This window comes from Felis catus, chromosome D2 (genome assembly GCF_018350175.1).
Source record: "Felis catus isolate Fca126 chromosome D2, F.catus_Fca126_mat1.0, whole genome shotgun sequence".
NCBI lineage: Eukaryota > Metazoa > Chordata > Mammalia > Carnivora > Felidae > Felis > Felis catus.
Window position 1 is genome coordinate 50,407,538 of NC_058378.1, and position 19,707 is coordinate 50,427,244.

Below are 19,707 nucleotides of genomic sequence, written 5' to 3' on the forward strand. Positions count from 1 at the left end.
AGAAAGAAAGAGGAAGAAAGAAAAAGAAAGAGAGAGAGAAAGAAAGAAAATGCTTATACGAGTCTATTCTGGGAAAAACTCATTTCGTCCACGAGGGCGGCTGGGGATGACATATGGGGTCACGCAGCGAGGGAAGTGGCCCTTCGGGTGCGGGCAGCGCTAGTTCTAAGCGACTCTCGGGACAAGTAGGTCTGCTCCCGCCCGCAGGGACCGGACCGGGCAGAGGCTAGCCCCCATTCCTCGGCCCGTCCCTGGGGGAGTCGCGGGGCTAAGTGTGGTGGCAGCGGCCTCACCTCCAGGCCTTCGCTACGTCTCGTCTCCACGACGGTATCCGAGATTGGCGTCCGTGCCAACGGAGGTGGTACCCGCCGCAACCACCAGGCAGCGTCCCATCCCTCGCGGCACGGCGGACTCTGCTGGAAGCTCCGACCCTCCGCACGCAGACCACCCACCGGCCCCGTAGCCCATCACTTGCGGGCGATCAGAGATCCGCCCCAGATTTGAAAGCTCCTTCCGGGACCTAGTGGGAAGCCCACGGCTCGAGCCTCTGCGATCCTAGGCGCCGTTCCGGAAGCCCCGCCCACTCCCAGCGTGCAGTGCGGTGGCTTGGCCGCCATTGTTTGAATTTGAAAAAGAAAACATCGCGGTGCTGCTCGCAGATCTGGCAGGTCTGGCAACTTGCGCAGGTGAGGAGGTGGGCCCAGGTGAGGGTGCGAGGTGGCTGACTGCGCGAATACCAGACTTGAGGCTGGGAAACGGTGCTGGCAGTGTGAGTACCTTCCCAGGAGATCCCGACGCCCCTGAGGTTACTCTAGGGAAACTGGGTTGCAGAGCGATGGGTGCTCCTAGGGCACCGTGGGCACCGCCTGCGCATCGCAGGGTTGAGCCATACTACTTGGGTTGGGGCTTAAATGTCGTCTCCACCGCATATTAGCTGAGTGAGGCAAGGCAACGTATTTTCTCTCTCTGGGTCTCAGTTTCCTCATGTGTTAAAAGAGGTAGTAATAATAATATTTTACCTCTTCCGGCTCTTGTGAAGATAAAATAATATGTAAAGTTGTTAGAAACGGTGCCAGTATATAGTAGGCACCAAATGTTTGCAATTAGTGTTTTTTGTTATTGCTGCTGCTGTTGTTGGGGCGCTGGCCTCCATTGCCAGGCCTAGTTTTCTGGATCCCGGAGGTGAGCAGTTTGCTTGGTAGATGATATGACCTCTTTTTTGGGGGGTGGTGGGGGGAAGCCCTGTCTGGCTGTAGGTGCTTTTATTTCCACGCTGCTTCCACTACCAGGGGTTTGCCCTTGGGGGCTTTTTAGTACCAAGCGGAAGAGGGTGTGTGTGGCAAATGTGAGGACTACTGTCATCCCCTAGTTTAGAATGTTTCCCCCAACTCGTTCTACTTCCTGCTTCAGTGATTCCTTCTGACACAACTCTAATGTTCCTTGCTGAAGGATTAGTTGACAATCCTAAATTCATGCCTTAAGCAATCTTTGCTTAAGGTGATCAGATTCAGATTCACTTTTTTTTTTAATTAAAAAGGATGTTTTAATGTTTGTTTATTTGAGAGAGAGAGAGAGAGAGAGACAGAGAGAGCTAGCAGGGGAGAGTCAGAGAGAGGGAGAGAGAGATTCCCAAGCAGGCTCCCTATTGTCAGCGTGGAGCCCTACAGGTGGGGCTGGATCCCACTAACCCTGAGATATGACCCAAGCTGAAACCAAGAGTCCGATGCTCAGACTGAGACAGCCAGGCACCCAAGGTTTACTTTTGCTTTTAAAACGAAGTAGCATGTTTACCCAGAAGCCGCGGTAACAGTCTATGTATTTTATTAGATCTCCACCACCCAGGACTTCAAGTTGCAAGATCCTAGAAAGGATTCCTCTATTAGGAGGAGGGTTCTTTTGAAACTGTATTTTGTGGATGGCATTCAGAAACCTCATTCAGTAGTGTATTTGTTATTTTTCACAAGTGTTCAGCCATGGAATCTCACTGGAGAGAAGATAAAAAGATTCACATTCTCAGTCGTGGGAACAGCCTTTGAAACAGGTCTTGAACCCTGCTGTTGCTAAACATAATATCACTAAAAAAGTAGTACCAATTTTTTTTGATATAGAGGATTTTATTATTCTAATTTAAGTCATTAGGGAATTTTTATCCTCATACATCTCTGAATATGTTGTAGGGGATACAGACTAGTTCTTCTTGCCCTCAAGAGATTTCTAGTCTAGTTAGGAAGAAGTTAACTTCTCACACTTAAATACAAGTTAACCAGAAGTTCAGGTTGTGACAGTATATGTCAACAATTTTATAAATGTTAAGAGGTAGTTCATTGAAACTGAACTATGAACAAGTACAAACTACTGTAACCTTGCTTTTTAAAAGAGGTATAAATATTCTTTTTGATTCAGTAATTTAATAGAAGGCTTATCATTTTTTTTTAATAATTGAAGGCAAAGAATGAAATTTATCTTCCAATTTCCTGGGTATTTCTGTAAAATCTGACTTATGCAATGTCAAGCCAGTGCTTTTATGTTTTTGCAAACTTCTCTATATTCTAGATCAGTGGTTATTTCCACTCTATCGGATACCCTTTTTCTTAATTTTCACCCATACATTGGGTGTTTGAAATATTCTATCAAACTGCATTTTAAGTAATTATTTCATTTTTATTTATCACAGTATTTATCACTGACAATACAATAAAGACAAAAGCAACCAAGATACTAAAGTGTATGGTTGGTTGATCCTGCAGTTTCCTGGGCTTTGTTGAAGGTAAATAATTTCCTTTGTCTTTTTGAGATTTAGGAAAAACAGAAAAACAAAAACAACTGTTGTATTGAGTTTGTGGGTTTCAGGGCTGATCTAGGAAAAAGATATGACCACAGTATGTCAGTATCACACAGGAACTTTATTGGGATAGCACTTTGACAGGATTACATGGGAAAGAGGTCCACCCCAGCATGAAATCTTTCAGAAGCTAGAGTGAAGGACCACCACATAGAAGGGGGAAAAGGTAAAGGAACCTAGGGGGTTGGGAGGGGACGGAGAGGAGAATTAGACTTGGGGGTTTATGGTCTTAAGTGGTGTTGTTACTCAGAAGCACAGTGGGGAGTACCTGAGTCAGCCAGCTCCTAGGGGCATCAGTGGCTTGGGTTTTTATAGTCCTGAATTTGTCTCTGCGAGCAGAAGTTGGGTGCAGTTTCGTGGGATGTGCAAACTAGTTATGCTCTGGTTGACTTGAAAAAAGAAAAAAGATTATTTGGGCTATATTAAAAGCAAATTGATGTGTAAAAATTTTAATTTGGCACCTAATAGGTTTTTGAACTAACATTCCTGGCGTTCTGTGAAGAAGTAAACAACACAGGGCCAATGAACAGGGGCCATCTTTGGCTTATTTATATAATATGTATGGATGCCCATTACTCTTTTCTTGAGCCAGGAACCCTAGTTTGGGAATCACTGTTCTTTTATTTCATAATACTGTCAAAGAACATCAAGGAGCTCTCTTTCTCCCTGCTATTATGCACCTAGTAGATTGTCAATAATTATTTGAATGTTAAATTTTTTTTAGTTAAAGTTACCAATGTGTCAGGTACTGTTTTGAATGTGGTCACATACATTATTTCACTTTTCACTTGCATTATTTGGAAGAATTCAGTTGAAAGAATTCAGTTGTCCAGATAACTGAATTTAACTCGTAAATGCTAAAACATTACGAAGGCTTATAACTAACATTTTCAGAAGACATTAAATAACTAAAGTAACACAAGATTATTATTTACTCTATAATTATTTGATTTTGGAGAGGATTTCAGGCAGAGATTGAATGTTTTATATTGTCTTACTTAATGGACTACCTTTACTCATGAAATCTCTGGCTGAATCGACCTATAAGTTGGATCATATGAATAGTAGTGGCAGGCTCTGTTCAATATTACTTGATTCGGAATCTTTATAATTTTGATCATTTGTCTTTTCCGTGGGTCAGCATTGTGTTATAGATGTAATGTTCCCCTCTCTAGAAATCTAGTTATGGGGGTTATTAGTGGGCTGGACTCAGACATTTTAAACTATGAGTGGCTTATATGCTAATTTATTAAAATTATCTAAAATTACTGTTATTCTTGCAGAATGGAATCTAATTTAAATCAAGATGGAGTGCCTAGACCATCCTATGTTTTTAGTGCTGACCCAATTGCAAGACCGTCAGAAATAAATTTTGATGGCGTTAAGCTTAATCTCTCTCATGAATTTTCCTTAGTTGCTTCAAATACTGAGGTAAGTACAAGGAAAGCATTATGCTGATTGAGTGGAAATGTGTGTGGTGTGCACACACTTGCAGACAGGTATGACCAGAGCTTTCCCGACTTTGTGGGTTTAAGGCAACCTTCTATCTCGGTAATTTTTTCATGGTGCCCTAAATACATACCAGCTCTTCCAAGTAGTAGGTCCGAGCAGCTTAATATATAACTATACCTTAACCTAGAGCCATTTGAAAAATATTAACGTAAATGAAAAAAAAATTGTTTTTCTTTAATTACCACAGTTATTTGCTGTAAGGATATGTATATCTTTTGTGCACATCATAGCTTCTCAGGCTTTGGAATCAGATTAGATATTGCCAACCTTATTTCCTGTTCTTCAGTGTTTTGGGGTAGTACTTGTTTTTTATCATAGCAACCACTGAAGAATCCAGCTTCACCAAGATATGACATCAAAAGAAATGGTATGATCTAAGGTGGCAACTGTGAACTATTTTGAACTAATAGTTCACGGTGTTCAACAGGTTAAGTACTGCCATGATTTCCTCAAAAATGTAAGACATTCCACTATGCCCCTAGGAATTGCATGCCTTACTTAAAGTAAACTAACTCAGTAGCGTTTAAAAAGTAAAAATCCTTCCTTCTACCACCGTACCTACTACCACTGTTTGTTTTGTGTCTTTGTAAACTTTATTTATTTTTTAAAGTTTTATTTATTTGAGAGAGAGTGAGCGAGCGAGTAAGTGAGCACGACTGGGGGAGGGGCAGAGAGAGAGGGAAGGAGATAATCATAAGCAGGCTGCACGCTGTCAGCACGGGGCTGCTGGGCTTGATTTCATGAATCATGAGATCATGACCTAAACTGAAATCAAGTGTCCGATGCTTAACCTACTGAGCCACCCAGGCGCCCCACCCTGCCTTGAGTACTGTAGCTTTATAGAATGTCTTGAAGTCGGATGGTGGCAGTCCACCAACTTTGTTCTTGTCTTTAATTTATATTGGCTTCTCTGGGTAGTCTAAATTTAGTTTTAGCCATTCTAATAGATATATATTGGTATCAAGTCGGTATTTGCATTTAATAACTAAATGTGTTGAATATGATTTCATGTGCTTATTTGTCATTAGTGTATTTTTGGTAAAGTGTCAGTTTAAATCTTTCCCCATTTAAAAAAATTGGGGGGCGCCTGGGTGGCGCAGTCGGTTAAGCGTCCGACTTCAGCCAGGTCACGATCTCGCGGTCCGGGAATTCGAGCCCCGCGTCGGGCTCTGGGCTGATGGCTCAGAGCCTGGAGCCTGTTTCTGATTCTGTGTCTCCCTCTCTCTCTGCCCCTCCCCCGTTCATGCTCTGTCTCTCTCTGTCCCAAAAATAAATAAATGTTGAAAAAAAAAATAAAATAAAAAAATAAAAAAATTGGATTGTTTGTTTTTATATTATTACTTAATTTTAAGTGTTCTTTATATTTTTCAGATATATGCTTTATAAATATTTTTTCCTAGTCTGTGAGTTGCCTATCCTCTGTTGACAGTATTTTTTGAACAACAGAAGTTTTTTGTTTTTATTTTAAAACAGAAGTTGTTTGTTTTTTAAATTTATTTTTGAGACAGAGAGAGACAGAGCATGAGCAGGGAAGGGGCAGACAGAAAGGGAGACACAGAATCTGAAGCAGGCTCCAGGCTCTGAGTTGTCAGCACAGAGCCTGACGCCGGGCTTGAACTCACGGCCTGTGAGATCATGACCTGAGCTGAAGTCGGACGCTCAACTGACTGAGCCACCCAGGCGTCCCTGTTTTTTGTTTTTTAAAAGAAGAGTTAGCTAACTCTTGGCTTTGGGAGTAGATTCCCGTGATTCATAACATACATGCAACACCCAGTACTCATCCCACCCAGCAAGTGCCCTCCTCAATGCCCATCACCCATTTTCCCCACCCCCATCAACCCTCAGTTTACTCCCTGTATTTAAAGAGTCTCCTATGGTTTGCCTCCCTCTCTATTTGTAGTTATATATTTTTTTCTTTCCCTTCCCCCCTAATGTTCTGTTAAGTTTCTTAACTTCCACGTATGAGTGAAATTGTCTTTCTCTGACTGACCTATTTCACTTACGTACCCTCCAGTTCCATCCATGTTGTTGCAGATGGCAAGATTTCATTCTTTTTCATTGCCAAGTAGTATTCTATTCTATTCTATTCTCTCTCTCTCTCTCTCTCTCTCTATATATATATATATATACACACACACACATACACACACCACATCTTCATCTTCTGTCTTCATTCATCAGTTGATGGATATTTGGGCTCTTTCCATGATTTGGCTGTTGTTGATAGCACTGCTATAAACATTTGGGGTACATGTGCCCCTATGAATCAGTACTCCTGTGTCCTTTGGATAAATTCCTAGTAGTGCTATTGTTGGGTTATAGGGTAATTATATTTTTAATTTTTTGAGGAACCTCCACATTGTTTTCCAGAGTGGCTGCACCAGTTTATAGTCCCACCAACAATGCAAGAAGAGAAAACAGAAATTTTTAATTTCATCAATGTTTTCTATTGTGGATTGTCCTTTTGGTGTGATACCTAAGAAATCTTTGCCTAACTCAAGTCCACAAAGATTTTCTTCTATGTGTTCTTTTAGAAGTTTTACAGTTTTAGTTTTACATTTAGGATATGATCCATTTTGAATTTTTATAAACAATGTGAAGCATGTATCCAAATCCTTATTTTTTTTTTTTATATATAGATATCTAATTGTTCTAGCATGATTTGCTGAAAAAGCTATGCTCTTTGTACTGCATTTCCTTTGCATCTTTATTATAAATCAAATGTCCTTCTCTATGGGAGTTTATTTCTGAATATTGTTTCATTGATTTCTCTTTCTGCCAGTACCCCACTGTTATGATCATTGTAGCTTTGAAATAAGTGTTGAAATCAGGTAGTGTTAGCCCACTCAATTTCTTTTTCATAGTTTTGACTATTCTAGATACTTTGCATTTCTGTGAGAATTTTTAGATGAGTTTGTCAATTGCCACAACAAAAGCCTCTTGGGATTTTGATTGCAGTTGCATTGAATATGTAGATCAGTTTTAGAAGAATTGACATCTTAACAATATTGAGTTTACCAAATGATGAACAAGGTGTATCTCAATTTCTTTTGGTCTCCTTTAATTTCTCTGAGCAATGTTTTGTAGTTTTCAGAGTGTAGGTCTCTCACATCTTTTGTCAAATTTATCCTGTATTTCATGATTTTTGATTTCTTCCAAATGATACTGCTTTTAAAATCAATTTCTGGTGTTTCTTCCCAGTGTATAAAAGAATAATTGATTTTGCATGTTGATCCTGTATCATGTTAACATTGCTAAACTCGTTTAATAGCTCTAGAGATGTTTTTGTAGATTCTGTTAGATTTTTGTATGTAGATGCTAATGTCTGAATGGAGACAGTTTTATTTCTTCCTAATCTGGATGTCTTTTCTTTCTTCTTCCCTTGCTTCTTTTTCTTTCCCTCCCTCCCTCCCTCCTTCCCTCCATCCTTCCTTCCTTTCTTTCTTTCTTTCCTTCCTACTTTCCTTCGTTCCTTCCCTCCCTCCCTTCCTTCCTTCTTCCTTTCTCTTTCTCTCTCCCCTCCCCTCCCCTCCTTCCCCCTGATTACCATTGGCTAGAACCTCTAGTACAGAGTTGAATAGAAGTGATGAGAGCTGAAATCCTTGTCTTGTTACTTGCTACTTATCTTAGATTCTGTCTTTGATCATTAAGTATGATGTTAGCTGTAGGTTTTTGTAAATGTTCTTTATCAGAAGGAAGTTCCTGTCTATTCCACTTGCTGAGAATTTTTATGAATGGATCTTGAATACATATGTCAATATCCTGTCATCAAATGCTTTTTTTACATCTATTAGAGATAAGTGTTTCTTTATTCTTTTAATGTGGTTAATTACCCAAATTGATTTTTGAATGCTAAATTGACCTTGCAGTCCTGAGATAAAACATTTTTGGTCAGGATATATTATTCTATTTTATATATTGGCTAATACTTTGTTAGGGAATTTTTGCATCTAAATTAGAGAGGTGGTTCTGTAATTTCTTCTGAGGATATCTTTGTCAGATCATGGTGTCAAGGTTATGTCATACTCAAAATTAGTTGAAAAGTGTTCTCTCTCTTTATTTTCTTAAAGGGCTTATCTATGATTTGTATGATTACATCCTTAAGTGTTTGAAAGAATTTAGTAATGACTTACCAGGGCCTGGAGTTTTTTGTGGGATTATTTTGTTTGTTTGAATATAAGTTAAGGTTTTTTTTTTTTTAGTTGAATTTCTTTAATAAATACAAGTCTGTTTAGATTTTCTAGTTTTTTTGGTTTGTTTTTAGTAAATTGTATCTAAGTAATTGTTTCCTTTTTACTTAAAAAAACACACTTCTTTAGAATTATTTTAAAAAAGGAATTAATTTCTCCCCCAAAGGAAGCAGTAAAGAGAATGCTGTATAGCAAACAATTTTTAAATAGAATTGAACATTTGGGTTAATGGGCTATTCTGGTTGCTTGTAATTTACTTTGGAATTCTATGTTTTAGTGACGTAGAGCCCTATTTTTTGTTTTTAGTTACAAAGGTCAGGATTTTAGGGAAAAGAGGTGTATTATAAGCTTCAAATATAAATATAGAAGGTAGAGGAAATCGAGTCTTTTGTGGTATTATTTTTTTTAAAGCAGATTTGCTTTTCTTTAGACATATAAATGGTTACAAACAGAAGAATCACTGATTGCTTAGAGGTTCTGTATGACCTTAAATGGTTATGTAATAGCCGCTTTAAAAAAAGGTCATTTCTGAAAAGCCATATTTTGTATTTTTTAAATACAGTTATTTTGTTCTTCTTTTTAAGGCAAATAGTTTGGAATCCAAAGACTATCTCCAGGTTTGTCTTCGAATAAGACCGTTTACACAGTCAGAAAAAGAGCATGAGTCTGAGGTTTGTATTGACTTTAATTGGGTCTTACTTTCATGGGCAAAATGCCATTGTTTTTATTTATTTATTGTGGGCTTATTTTTATTGATTGATTGATTGATTGATTGATTGATGTCTTCTAGGGCTGTGTGTATGTTCTAGACTCACAGACTATTCTGCTAAAAGATCCTCAAAGCATTCTTGGCCGGTTAAGTGAGAAAAGCTCTGGGCAGATGGCACAGAAATTCAGTTTTTCCAAGGTAAGTCCTATGTGAAACTAAAGATTTTCTTTTAAGTAAAAGAGATTTGGCTTAGGCTAAATTGCTACGTTATTGTATATAATGAACTATATATGTCTTGTACTTATGGAACTTAGGTGTTAGGCACTGGTATTTTTTCTTAGAGTGGAACTCAAACTTTAGGTTTGTAAACATCTAATTGGAAATGAATAAATTGCTAAATTTATTGCTAAATTTATTATTAAATTGATAAATTTTTTAATCTTTTTAAGGAGATGTTCTTTCCAAAATTTAGATGAAAACTTGATTGACTAAGTCAGATTTCTATCTTGAAAACTTTCTGACAGTAAACTATCATGTATATTTGTGGGAGTTGGGGATATGGCACCTCCCTTAAGTATGAATCTTGTAAAAGAAATCTTTTAAAATTATGAAACACGAGGGGCAGCTGGCTGGCTCAGTTGGGGGAGCACGCACCTCTTGATCTCGGGTTCATGAGTTTGAGCCCCATGCTGGGTGTAGAGATTACTTAAATAAATAAATAAAGTTAAAAAAAAAAGTTTTTAAAAACATGAGTTATAGGGTAGAACTCATTGTAAAAATTTCCTTGAATTTTCTAAAAAGACCTGTTTTAAAAAATGCTTGTTTAGGTTTTTGGCCCAGAAACTACACAGAAGGAGTTTTTCCAGGGTTGCATTATGCAGCCAGTAAAAGACCTCTTGAAAGGACAGAGTCGGCTGATTTTTACGTACGGGCTAACCAATTCAGGAAAAACATATACATTTCAAGGTAAATTGTATTGTTTTTACATTTCAAGGAAAAAAGCAGTAATATTCACTCATTTTCATAATATTTGCATGTAGTTATGTTTCCATTACCTAGTACACTTGCTCCATTTTTAATACTGATAGCATCGTGAATGTGTATCGCCAATGGCTTTTGATTCAGATTGATTTAATTCATTTGGGAAATTACTTTACCCATATGATAGAGAATTAGGTGATAAAAATTTGGAAAAAGGATTTATGTGACGTAGTGAACTAAGCATGGATAACCAGGGAAGCATCTTAAATTTCATTTTACTTTTCCATTATGTGATTATGGGTGATTGCAAATCTTACGGCCTGATCTGAATGTAAAATTTCAATAATAGCTGATAAAATGTCCATTCTACAATGAAGACCAAAGTGATGGAAAACTAAGTAATGCTGCAACTTCTTTCACTTTTGTCTTAGATGTTTATTTTTGCCTGTTGGTGATATAAAAGGAGTCTTGGTAATCCAGGAACATTTCCACTTTGCTAATACTCTGAAAGGATATAAAACAAAAATTCTTTTCACAGGCACAGAAGAAAATATTGGTATTCTGCCGCGAACTTTGAACGTATTATTTGATAGTCTTCAGGAAAGACTGTATGCAAAGATGAACCTTAAACCACATAGATCTAGAGAATTCTTACGGTTATCACCAGACCAAGAGAAAGAAGAGGTTGCTAGCAAAGTTACATTGCTCCGGCAAATTAAAGAGGTATGGAGGGAGTCTAGTATGTGAGATATATAAATGTCATGACCTTTTATAAGCTCTTTAGTTTGTTTTAGCCTATATTGGAATATTTTGTGGTGGTGGTGATGGTGATGGTGATGGTTGTGTTTTCTTTTTTTAGGAAAGTATTATAACCTTGTTTGAAGTTTTTCTTGTCCTTGCTTTATATTGTACAAATAGCAGAAATGTTTAAACAATTCAAATGTAAATAGTTCCGAAATTTCTTTCGGTTGTTGTTGAAACACTACTGTCCTTGATGTAATGATTAAAAAATTTCTTTTTAGGGTGCTTGGGTGACTCAGTCAGTTGAGTGTCCAACTCTTGGTTTCGGCTCAGGTCTGATCCCAGGGTCATGAGATAGAGGTCCACATTGGGCTCTGTGCCAACAGCACAGAGCCTGCTTGGATCTCTCTCTCTCTCTCTCTCTCTCTCTCTCTCTCTCTCCCCCCTCCCCCCCTCTTTCCCTCTCTCTCTGCCCCTCTCTTTCTCTTTCAAAATAAGTACATAAATAAACTAAAAAAAAAAAAATCTTTTTTTTTTCCCTCTGCTGCTCTCCCCTGCTCACATGCTCTCTCTCAAATTAAAAAAATTTTTTTAGTTATAAAAATAATTTGTGCACACAAGATCTGAACAAGGGAATGTGAGAAATATAAAGGGAAAATTTCTCGTGGCTTTATTTCTGAAGAGAAAATCACATTAACATATTGGAAAGTATAGTTTTTGATTCTTTTCTAAAACAAAATCTGTATTTAGAGCTTTCTATAACGTCTGTATATACACAAGCACAGTCATATATACAGTTGCATATATCTTCATACCTTTTGATTTTTGCTCAGTGGAGTTTAAAGTTCAGAGTCCATGCTTATGATCTCTGAAAGTAAACTAGTATATAGTATAAATAAGAATTACAGAGATTAGTAGATGATTGCACAGGTAATTCTTAGAGGATATTAAGGTCAATAATGAAAAAATTTCCCTAATGAGTTATTCAGTTAAAACATTATTTTGCTATGAAATTGTTAAAATATTTAAAAAATGAAATCATGCTTTCATACATTGATTGTAAACTGCGTTTTTAGAAAGCACATTTTCTTCTATAAAGACAAATATTTTCATATCTTTTCATCCACTATTCAGATTTAGGGATATATCCTAAGGAAATAATTAGAATGCAGAAGAAAAAAATAACAAATTGAGATATTTATTTTAGTATTATTTTTACTGGCAAAAATTTGTAAATAAATGTTCAATAACAGGGCAGTAATTAAGACATTTCACATCTATTCCGTTATATAGCCATCAAATACTTACAAATAATTTTTAATCATAGCAAGTAAAAGTAAAAGCTTTGAAGGTAAGGTAACAAGTGTGGGGAAAAGAATAGCAAGGCATGTATTAAAATATTAATAGTAATTGCCTCTGAGTGACAGGGATCATATATGATGATATTCTTTTTAATAGTCTTCTGTAGTATCCCAAATTTCTTATTATGAGAATGTATTATTTAACTAGGACAAAGAATTAATAGAGGTCATTGAATTGAGTAGATGAAAGGTTATGGTTTGGTCGGTGACTTATTTGGATAGATAGATAATTAATACACTGGTTATTTCACCTTAACTAAAAATGGTTTTTAACTTAAAAAAAATTGTTCCCTTTTAGGTTGCGATGCAAAATGACAGTTATGATACTCTTCACGGTAAGGTTTCCTTTCTCACTTTTCGAATGTTGATTACGTGACATACTTTTGAATAGCTTTTAATTTTTGAATCAGTCCTAGCGATTTAATTTTTTTAATGAGATAGCAATTCTTGGAAAATGGTACATAACTATGTGAAATATCAGTCACTGTAAAGTTTTTTTTGGATTTAATGTCACAGAGAATCCCTCTCACTTATAACTTTTATGTAGAATTCAAGAGAGCTACTATTTTTTCTTTGTCCTTTACCTTTAACTTCAATTTGGCTCATTGGCATTTTTTCAAAAAGAAAAGAAAGATAAAAAGAAGCCAAACTTTGGCTAATATAAATTATATTGTTTATATAAGCCATATTTATATAAAATATAAATTTTGTTTATATCTGCTTTGGTCTAAAAAGTGTTTAACATTGCTGAATAAAAGGTTAAGGATACTTGGGTTCCTGGGTGGCTTAGTTGATTAAGTGTCGGACTCTGGATTTTGGCTCAGTTCATAATTTCACAGTTTGTGAGTTTATGAGTTTGAGCCCTATGTCTGCGCTGACAGCATGGAGCTTGCTTGGGATTCCCTCTCCCTCTCCCTCCCTCCTTCCCTCTGCCCTGTGCCTGCTTGGGATTCTCTCTCTCTCTCTCTCTCTCTCTCTCTCTCTCTCTCTCTCCCCTCTCTCCCTCCCTCCCTCCCTCCCTCCCTCTTTCCCTCTCTCCCTCTTCCTCTCCCTCTCCCTCTTCCTCTCCCTCTCCCCCCCCCCCCCTCCTTCCTTCTGCCCTGTGCCTACTTGGGATTCTCTCTCTCTCTCTCTCTCTCTCTCTCTCTCTCTCTCTCCCCCCCCCCTCCCTCCCTCCCTCCCTCTTTCCCCCTTTCCCTCTCTCCCTCTCCTCCCTTTCCCTCCCTCCTTCCTTCTGCCCTGTGCCTGCTTGGGATTCTCTCTCTCTCTCTCTCTCTCTCTCTCTCTGTCTGTCTCTCCCTCTCACTCCCTCCCTCCCTCTCTCCCTCTCTCCCTCTCCCTTTCCCCCCTTTCCCTTTCCCTGCTCTCTCGCTCGCTCTCAAAAAAAGTAAAGATTAAGGATACTTAGTTTTTCAAGTCCACAAGTCTTGATCTGTCTTATCTCATTTTTAGTCTATTTCTTAATTTTCTGATTATCCTTTTTTATTTTTTGTAGGAAGTTTAATAAACTCTTTGAATATCCCAGAGTGTGAAGAATCCATGAAAGATTGTGAACAAGCCAGCTTGAATATGGATAATAGTATAAAATTTTCTGTGTGGGTTTCTTTCTTTGAGATTTACAATGAATGTATTTATGACTTGTTTGTTCCTGTATCATCTAAATTCCAAAAGAGAAAGATGCTACGCCTTTCGCAAGATGTAAAGGGCTATTCTTTTATAAAAGGTATAGTAATGAATGTTTTTTATTTTATTGCTCCAAAGTTTCTTTCTAGACTTTGTTACAGCAAACTGGAGATTGAAAATTTTTATATTAATTGTTAACATCAACATAATAAGAGAAGTTTGTGCTTTGCAGGTATGTTTTGGTATGTTAAGTAAACCTGAATGTAAGGGGTCAGTGTTAATATTGTTTTCCTTGAGTATCATTGCAGGGGTTTGGGGGGGGGGGACGGTGGGAAAAGCTGTGTGTGTTTATATTCACATTATTATGCTGCTTTGCAACAGTGTGCAAACTTTGGAGCTTTCCACAGTGTGTTTTTCCAACTTTTTACAGTCACTACTCAAAGTAGGAAGTACTTACATATATTAACGTTATGATCTAGTAGTTGCTTGTGTATATACGTACACGTATATTTACAACTCAGAAGTTTCGTGAATTATCCTTAGTACAAGGAACGCATTTTGGTGTTTACTGTATTCTACTTCATTTTAATAAAATGCTGGTTATGACTAAATTTGACTTGATGATTCACTAATGAATTGCAACCTGCAGTGTTTCACATCTAGGTAATTTTGTAGGGTTAATCCGTAGTGTGCTTTGTCTTTTGTCTTTTTTTTTTTTTTTTTTTTTTCCTGGATGTTTAATTCTAAGGAATCTCTTCTATTTTTAATTTTCCCTTTGACCTACTTTTGAAAAACTTTTGTCTGTGTTTGTGTAACTTAAATATTAGAAAGTAATTGTAACGCCTCCTCTTATATTTCACTTTTCTAGTGGAATATGGAATAGCTGAGTGGATTCCACATAAGGGGTGTTATTAAAAGATTTCATCATAGCGCACCTGGGTGGCTCAGTCAGTTAAGCATCCGACTCTTGATTTCACCTCAGGTCATGGTCTCACGCTTCATGAGATCAAGCCCCGTGTCGGGCCTGTGCTAATGACGTGGAGCCTGCTTGGGATTCTCTCTCTTCCTCTCTCTGCCCCTCCTCCACTCATACTCTCTTTCTCTCAAAATAAATAAACTTTTAAAAAACTTAAAAAAAAAACTTCATTGTATGTCTTTGGGAAAAGAGGTTACAAATCTCTAAAGAGATTACATTGTACAACAAATGCTATGTTTTTATAAATTGATGTGTCCTCTTTATTTTTTAAAGATCTACAATGGATTCAAGTATCTGATTCCAAAGAAGCGTATAGACTTTTAAAACTAGGAATAAAGCACCAGAGTGTTGCCTTCACAAAGCTGAACAATGCTTCTAGTAGAAGGTAAAGAAGAAACACTGTGGTGTGAGCTTGAAGTACCCAGGGTATTCTGTGCTATTGTAAATACAACTAATTTAAGATTGAACTGGGCAGTAGTCTCTCTGATATGTTAGATGAATTCATAGGCATAAAAAGTATTCTGTTAACTGAGGAGCACTAAAGCACAGAAGATTATCTGGACTATTTCTTGTTCTAACATAAAATTTACTAATTTACATAAAGTCGCTTAGGTATTTTTACTCTTTATGTGAATATCTAAGCTCTCTTTTAAGAGTTGCCTACAATATACATCTCAAGGTTAAGGAATGATGTTTTTGAGGGAAGGAATTGGGACTTGAGAGACAAAAGGAAATAAGTTTAAACAGTGAGATATTTAAAACAGGTTGTCTCTTAAGGGGGAAGGAGCCCTGTCTCCCATACTTAGTATGGCATGAAGATAGTATATGATCCAGGTAAGCCTGTATTTGGGCCAAATGTATGCTTTGCTTTAGGTAGAAGATTAGCAGTCTGTGTACCATTTTAACTAATAATATGATCTTTGCAAGTAAATTGAAATTTTATTGCAAATGATTCCACTAAGAGAAGTGGAATGTTAAGAGAAGGAGAGGGTTCAGGGAATTTGGGGCTAAATGAAAGATAAGATACATGATTTTAGGCAGTTAGGTATTTAGGTGACAATGGAACATGGGATTGGAATACCTGGCAACTAGTTGGAAAATGCAGTGCTGGAGGTATGGCTAGTATTAGGGTGTAAATAGATGTCGATTTGGATGCTGGTTTCACCAGATGGAATGCAGAAATTAAAAATGAAAGATAACATTTGATTTTTGTATATTTCTTTTAGTCACAGCATATTCACTATTAGAATATTACAGATTGAAGATTCTGAAATGCCTCGTGTAATGCGAGTCAGTGAGTAAGTTGAGCATTCTTTAACTCTTAATTATTTTGAATTGTTTCATTTTGAAGAACTTTTCATAGTTTTTTTTTTTTTTTTTTTTTTTTTTTGGTTAATTCAGATTGTGTTTATGTGATCTTGCTGGTTCAGAAAGAAGCGTGAAGACACAGAATGAAGGGGATAGGTTAAGAGAGACTGGGAACATCAATACTTCTTTATTGACTCTGGGAAAGTGTATCAATGTTTTGAAAAACAGTGAAAAGTCAAAGTAAGTGTTGCTGAAAGTGCTATTAGCATATTAAGTGTTATAATATTTAAACTTTCAACTCCAGTTTTGGAAAGTTCTTTTTTGTTTTTAACCTGCTTCCTATGTGATGACTATATATGGGTTACAATTGAAATACTTAGAGTTCTTGGATTTAAAAAATGGAAGTAAAAAATATTGTTAGTTGATGCCAGTGACTCATCAAGTAAACAGTATTTTCCATAGCAAATATATGTCAACAGGCACTTTGGATAATCTTCTTATGATCCTGGTTTAGCATCTAAAACCACTTTATTCTTACTAATGCCTTGTGTTCTAGATGTGATAAGATTTCTGCGTTAATTACACTTTAGGCTTAGTAAATTGTAATTAGCCTTCATTTTTAGTTAATGTGTTTCATGGCATATCTTGTATAATTGCTTTACCCTAGAAAATACAAACCAGTTCAATGTGATTTTCTTAACATTTTGCATACTGAGTTATTGTTAGTTTTCGTATTAGTAGTAGTATTTAAAGAAAAGAACATAAATAAACAGAAAATGACTTTTATGGGCAGAACTAATCACTAACCTAGAGTTTAAGTCTGTGATAGCTAGATTAATTATTTCTTTGTAAATTTTATCAGCATTCTGACTTTATGAGATTTGTTTTAACTTATGGTTTTTTGAAAAATTTTTCCATAGGTTTCAACAGCATGTGCCTTTCCGGGAAAGTAAACTGACTCACTATTTTCAAAGTTTTTTTAATGGTAAAGGGAAAATATGCATGATTGTCAACATCAGCCAGTGTTATTTTGCCTATGATGAAACCCTCAATGTGTTGAAATTCTCAGCCATTGCACAAAAAGTAAATATATTCAAATTTCTGCAGGATTTATTAAGTTTCTTACCAGAATATGAACTATTTTTTCTTGGTGTAACTAGCCCATTTTGTACTTATAACTGAAAACCTGGGAAATAATTGAAAATTAGAAATGTGGGGGCGCCTGGGTGGCTCAGTCGGTTGAGCATCCGACTTCAGCTCAGGTCATGATCTCACAGTCTGTGAGTTCGAGCCCCGCGTCGGGCTCTGTGCTGACAGCTCAGAGCCTGGAGCCTGTTTCGGATTCTGTGTCTCCCCCTCTCTGCCCCTTCCCCACCATGCTCTGTCTCTCTCTGTCTCTCAAATATGAATAAACGTTAAAAAAATTAAAAAAAAAAAAAAAAAGAAAATTAGAAATGTGAATATTTGATCAAGTAAGAGGGCATTAAAAAGATTGAAAGTTTCCCTTGCTAGTATTAGGATAACCTTAGTAATAAGAGTTCATAATACACACTCATTACAAATTACGAGTATTATTGTGAATTGTCCGTCTGCTCTGCCATCCATCTGGTTCACTTCATGGCTAATCAGGAAGCCCTTCTGCTAGGAGTCCTTCTTGTATGTTTGTTTGCATAGATAGGTCTTTTTTAAACACTAGAATTTTTATTTGACTCAAATTTATGGATTTCTTTTTTAGTTGACAGTTTTTCCTTTTCTGTTTTAAAAGTCACATTGGATATTTTTACAGGTTTGTGTTCCAGACGCTTTAAATTCTTCTCAAGAGAAACCATTTGGACCTGTCAAATCTTCTCAAGATGTATCTCTAGACATTAATAATTCAGTTAATAAAATACTAAATGTAAAAAGATCCACGATTTCATGGGAAAGTAGTCTAGAAGACCTGGTGGAAGATGAAGATTTAATTGAGGATCCAGAAAAAGGTGAAGAAAACCAAAGTGTGGAAAGTGAACGTACTGATGAAGATCTAGATAAGACTTTGGAGGAAGATAAGGCTTTCAGTAGCCATGAGGAGAAGAGGGTATGTATTAAGAACTCGTATTTCTAAGCTTGGCTTATTATTATTATGAAAGTTAGGGTTAACAATACCTACAGCTCCCTCTCTTCCAGTTTTTTTCAGCAACATGCTAAGTTTGTTATGTATCTCAGCTTTATGTGTATATATATATGTGTATATATTTAATATTTTAATTTTTTAAACATTTATTTATTTTTGAGAGACAGAGCAGGGGCAGGGGAGGGACAGAGGGAGAGGGAGACTCAGAATCTGAAGCAGGCTCCAGGCTCTGAGCTGTCAGCACAGAGCCCGATGCGGGGCTTGAACTCCTGAACCATGAAATCATGACCTGAGCCGAAGCTGGATGCTTAACCGACTGAGCCACCCAGGCGCCCCTCAACTTTATGTCTTGAAAAAATTTAACCTACAGTAGGACTAGTACAATGAAAACCCATTTATACTTCACCTGAATTTGCTAGTTGTTAACATTTTACCATGTTTAATTCTCTGTGTGTATGTGAATGCACATTTTTTTTGCCAGTACCATTTGAAAACAAGATGTAGACATAATGGCACCTTACAACTAACTACTTCAGCATGTGTTTCCTAACAATGTAGACATATTCCTTATGATCACAACACCATTTTCATACCTAGGCAATTTAACATTGATATAATAATATAATCTGTTATATTGTCCATATTGAGATTTATTCGGTGGTCCCAGTATGTCCTTTATAGTCATTTTTTAAAAATTATTTTATTTTGAGAGAGCGAGAGTGCACGTAGGCACCCATGCTTGTGTGCATGAGCAGTGGAGGGGCAGAGAGAGAGGGAGAGAGAGAATCCCAAGCAGGCTCTGGGCTGTCAGTGCAGAGCATGATGTGGGGCTCTACCTCATGAACCATGAGATCATGACCTGAGCTAAAACTAAGTGTTGACACTTAACTGACTGAACCACCCAGGTGCCCAGCCATTATGTTTTTGAGCTTCAACTAAAGTTAACCATTGTTTTTGATTGGTATGTTTCTTTTAGTTATTTGTAATCTAACAGTGATATTCTTGAGAAGTTGAGGCTAGTTGTCTTGTACAGCACCTTCAATCTCAGTTTCTTTGTTTCCTCATGATTCAGGTTTTACACTATACACAGCCTATTATTTAGGTCAAGTTGTAAATTTTCCATTGCATCCTATCAGGAGACACATGATGTCTGAATCCCCCATTCTTGGTGATGCTAAGTTTTGCTCATTTGGTTAAGGTATTGTGTTTCAGATCTCTTTATATTTTAAAAGTATCATCTGCGGGATGATAGTTTGAGACCATGTGAGTATCTTCTTCCTTAGTATCCTTTCACTCAGTGATTTTAGCATAATCCACCAAACTTACTTTGCACTCAGGTAAAAGCACTCAA

At 37.0% G+C, this 19,707-nt stretch overlaps 2 protein-coding genes across 7 annotated transcripts in view; one reads left to right on the forward strand and one right to left on the reverse strand.

Annotated features, from left to right (window-relative positions):
• Window positions 1-452, reverse strand: part of PANK1 (pantothenate kinase 1) — a 101,751-nt gene extending 101,299 nt beyond the window's left edge. For 2 of the 4 annotated variants that reach the window (XM_023240708.2, XM_023240709.2), the window contains exon 1: window positions 294-452. The gene's annotated coding sequence lies outside the window, so the exon portion shown is untranslated. The remainder of the gene's footprint in view (window positions 1-293) is intronic. The other 2 variants (XM_019813530.3, XM_019813531.3) reach the window with 1 other exon arrangement.
• A 109-nt stretch (window positions 453-561) lies between these two features.
• Window positions 562-19,707, forward strand: part of KIF20B (kinesin family member 20B) — a 73,367-nt gene continuing 54,221 nt past the window's right edge. For 2 of the 3 annotated variants that reach the window (XM_023240705.2, XM_023240707.2), the window contains exons 1-14: window positions 562-686; window positions 2,675-2,767; window positions 4,126-4,273; window positions 9,129-9,215; window positions 9,335-9,451; window positions 10,081-10,219; window positions 10,773-10,957; window positions 12,635-12,671; window positions 13,832-14,059; window positions 15,209-15,320; window positions 16,162-16,233; window positions 16,337-16,483; window positions 17,164-17,326; window positions 18,030-18,320. In XM_023240705.2, coding sequence (XP_023096473.2) covers window positions 4,127-4,273; window positions 9,129-9,215; window positions 9,335-9,451; window positions 10,081-10,219; window positions 10,773-10,957; window positions 12,635-12,671; window positions 13,832-14,059; window positions 15,209-15,320; window positions 16,162-16,233; window positions 16,337-16,483; window positions 17,164-17,326; window positions 18,030-18,320 — 1,725 coding nt within the window. In that variant the 5' untranslated portion in view covers window positions 562-686; window positions 2,675-2,767; window position 4,126. Of the gene's footprint in view, window positions 687-750; window positions 770-2,674; window positions 2,768-4,125; window positions 4,274-9,128; window positions 9,216-9,334; window positions 9,452-10,080; window positions 10,220-10,772; window positions 10,958-12,634; window positions 12,672-13,831; window positions 14,060-15,208; window positions 15,321-16,161; window positions 16,234-16,336; window positions 16,484-17,163; window positions 17,327-18,029; window positions 18,321-19,707 lie in introns of those variants that run through there. The other variant, XM_023240706.2, reaches the window with a different exon arrangement.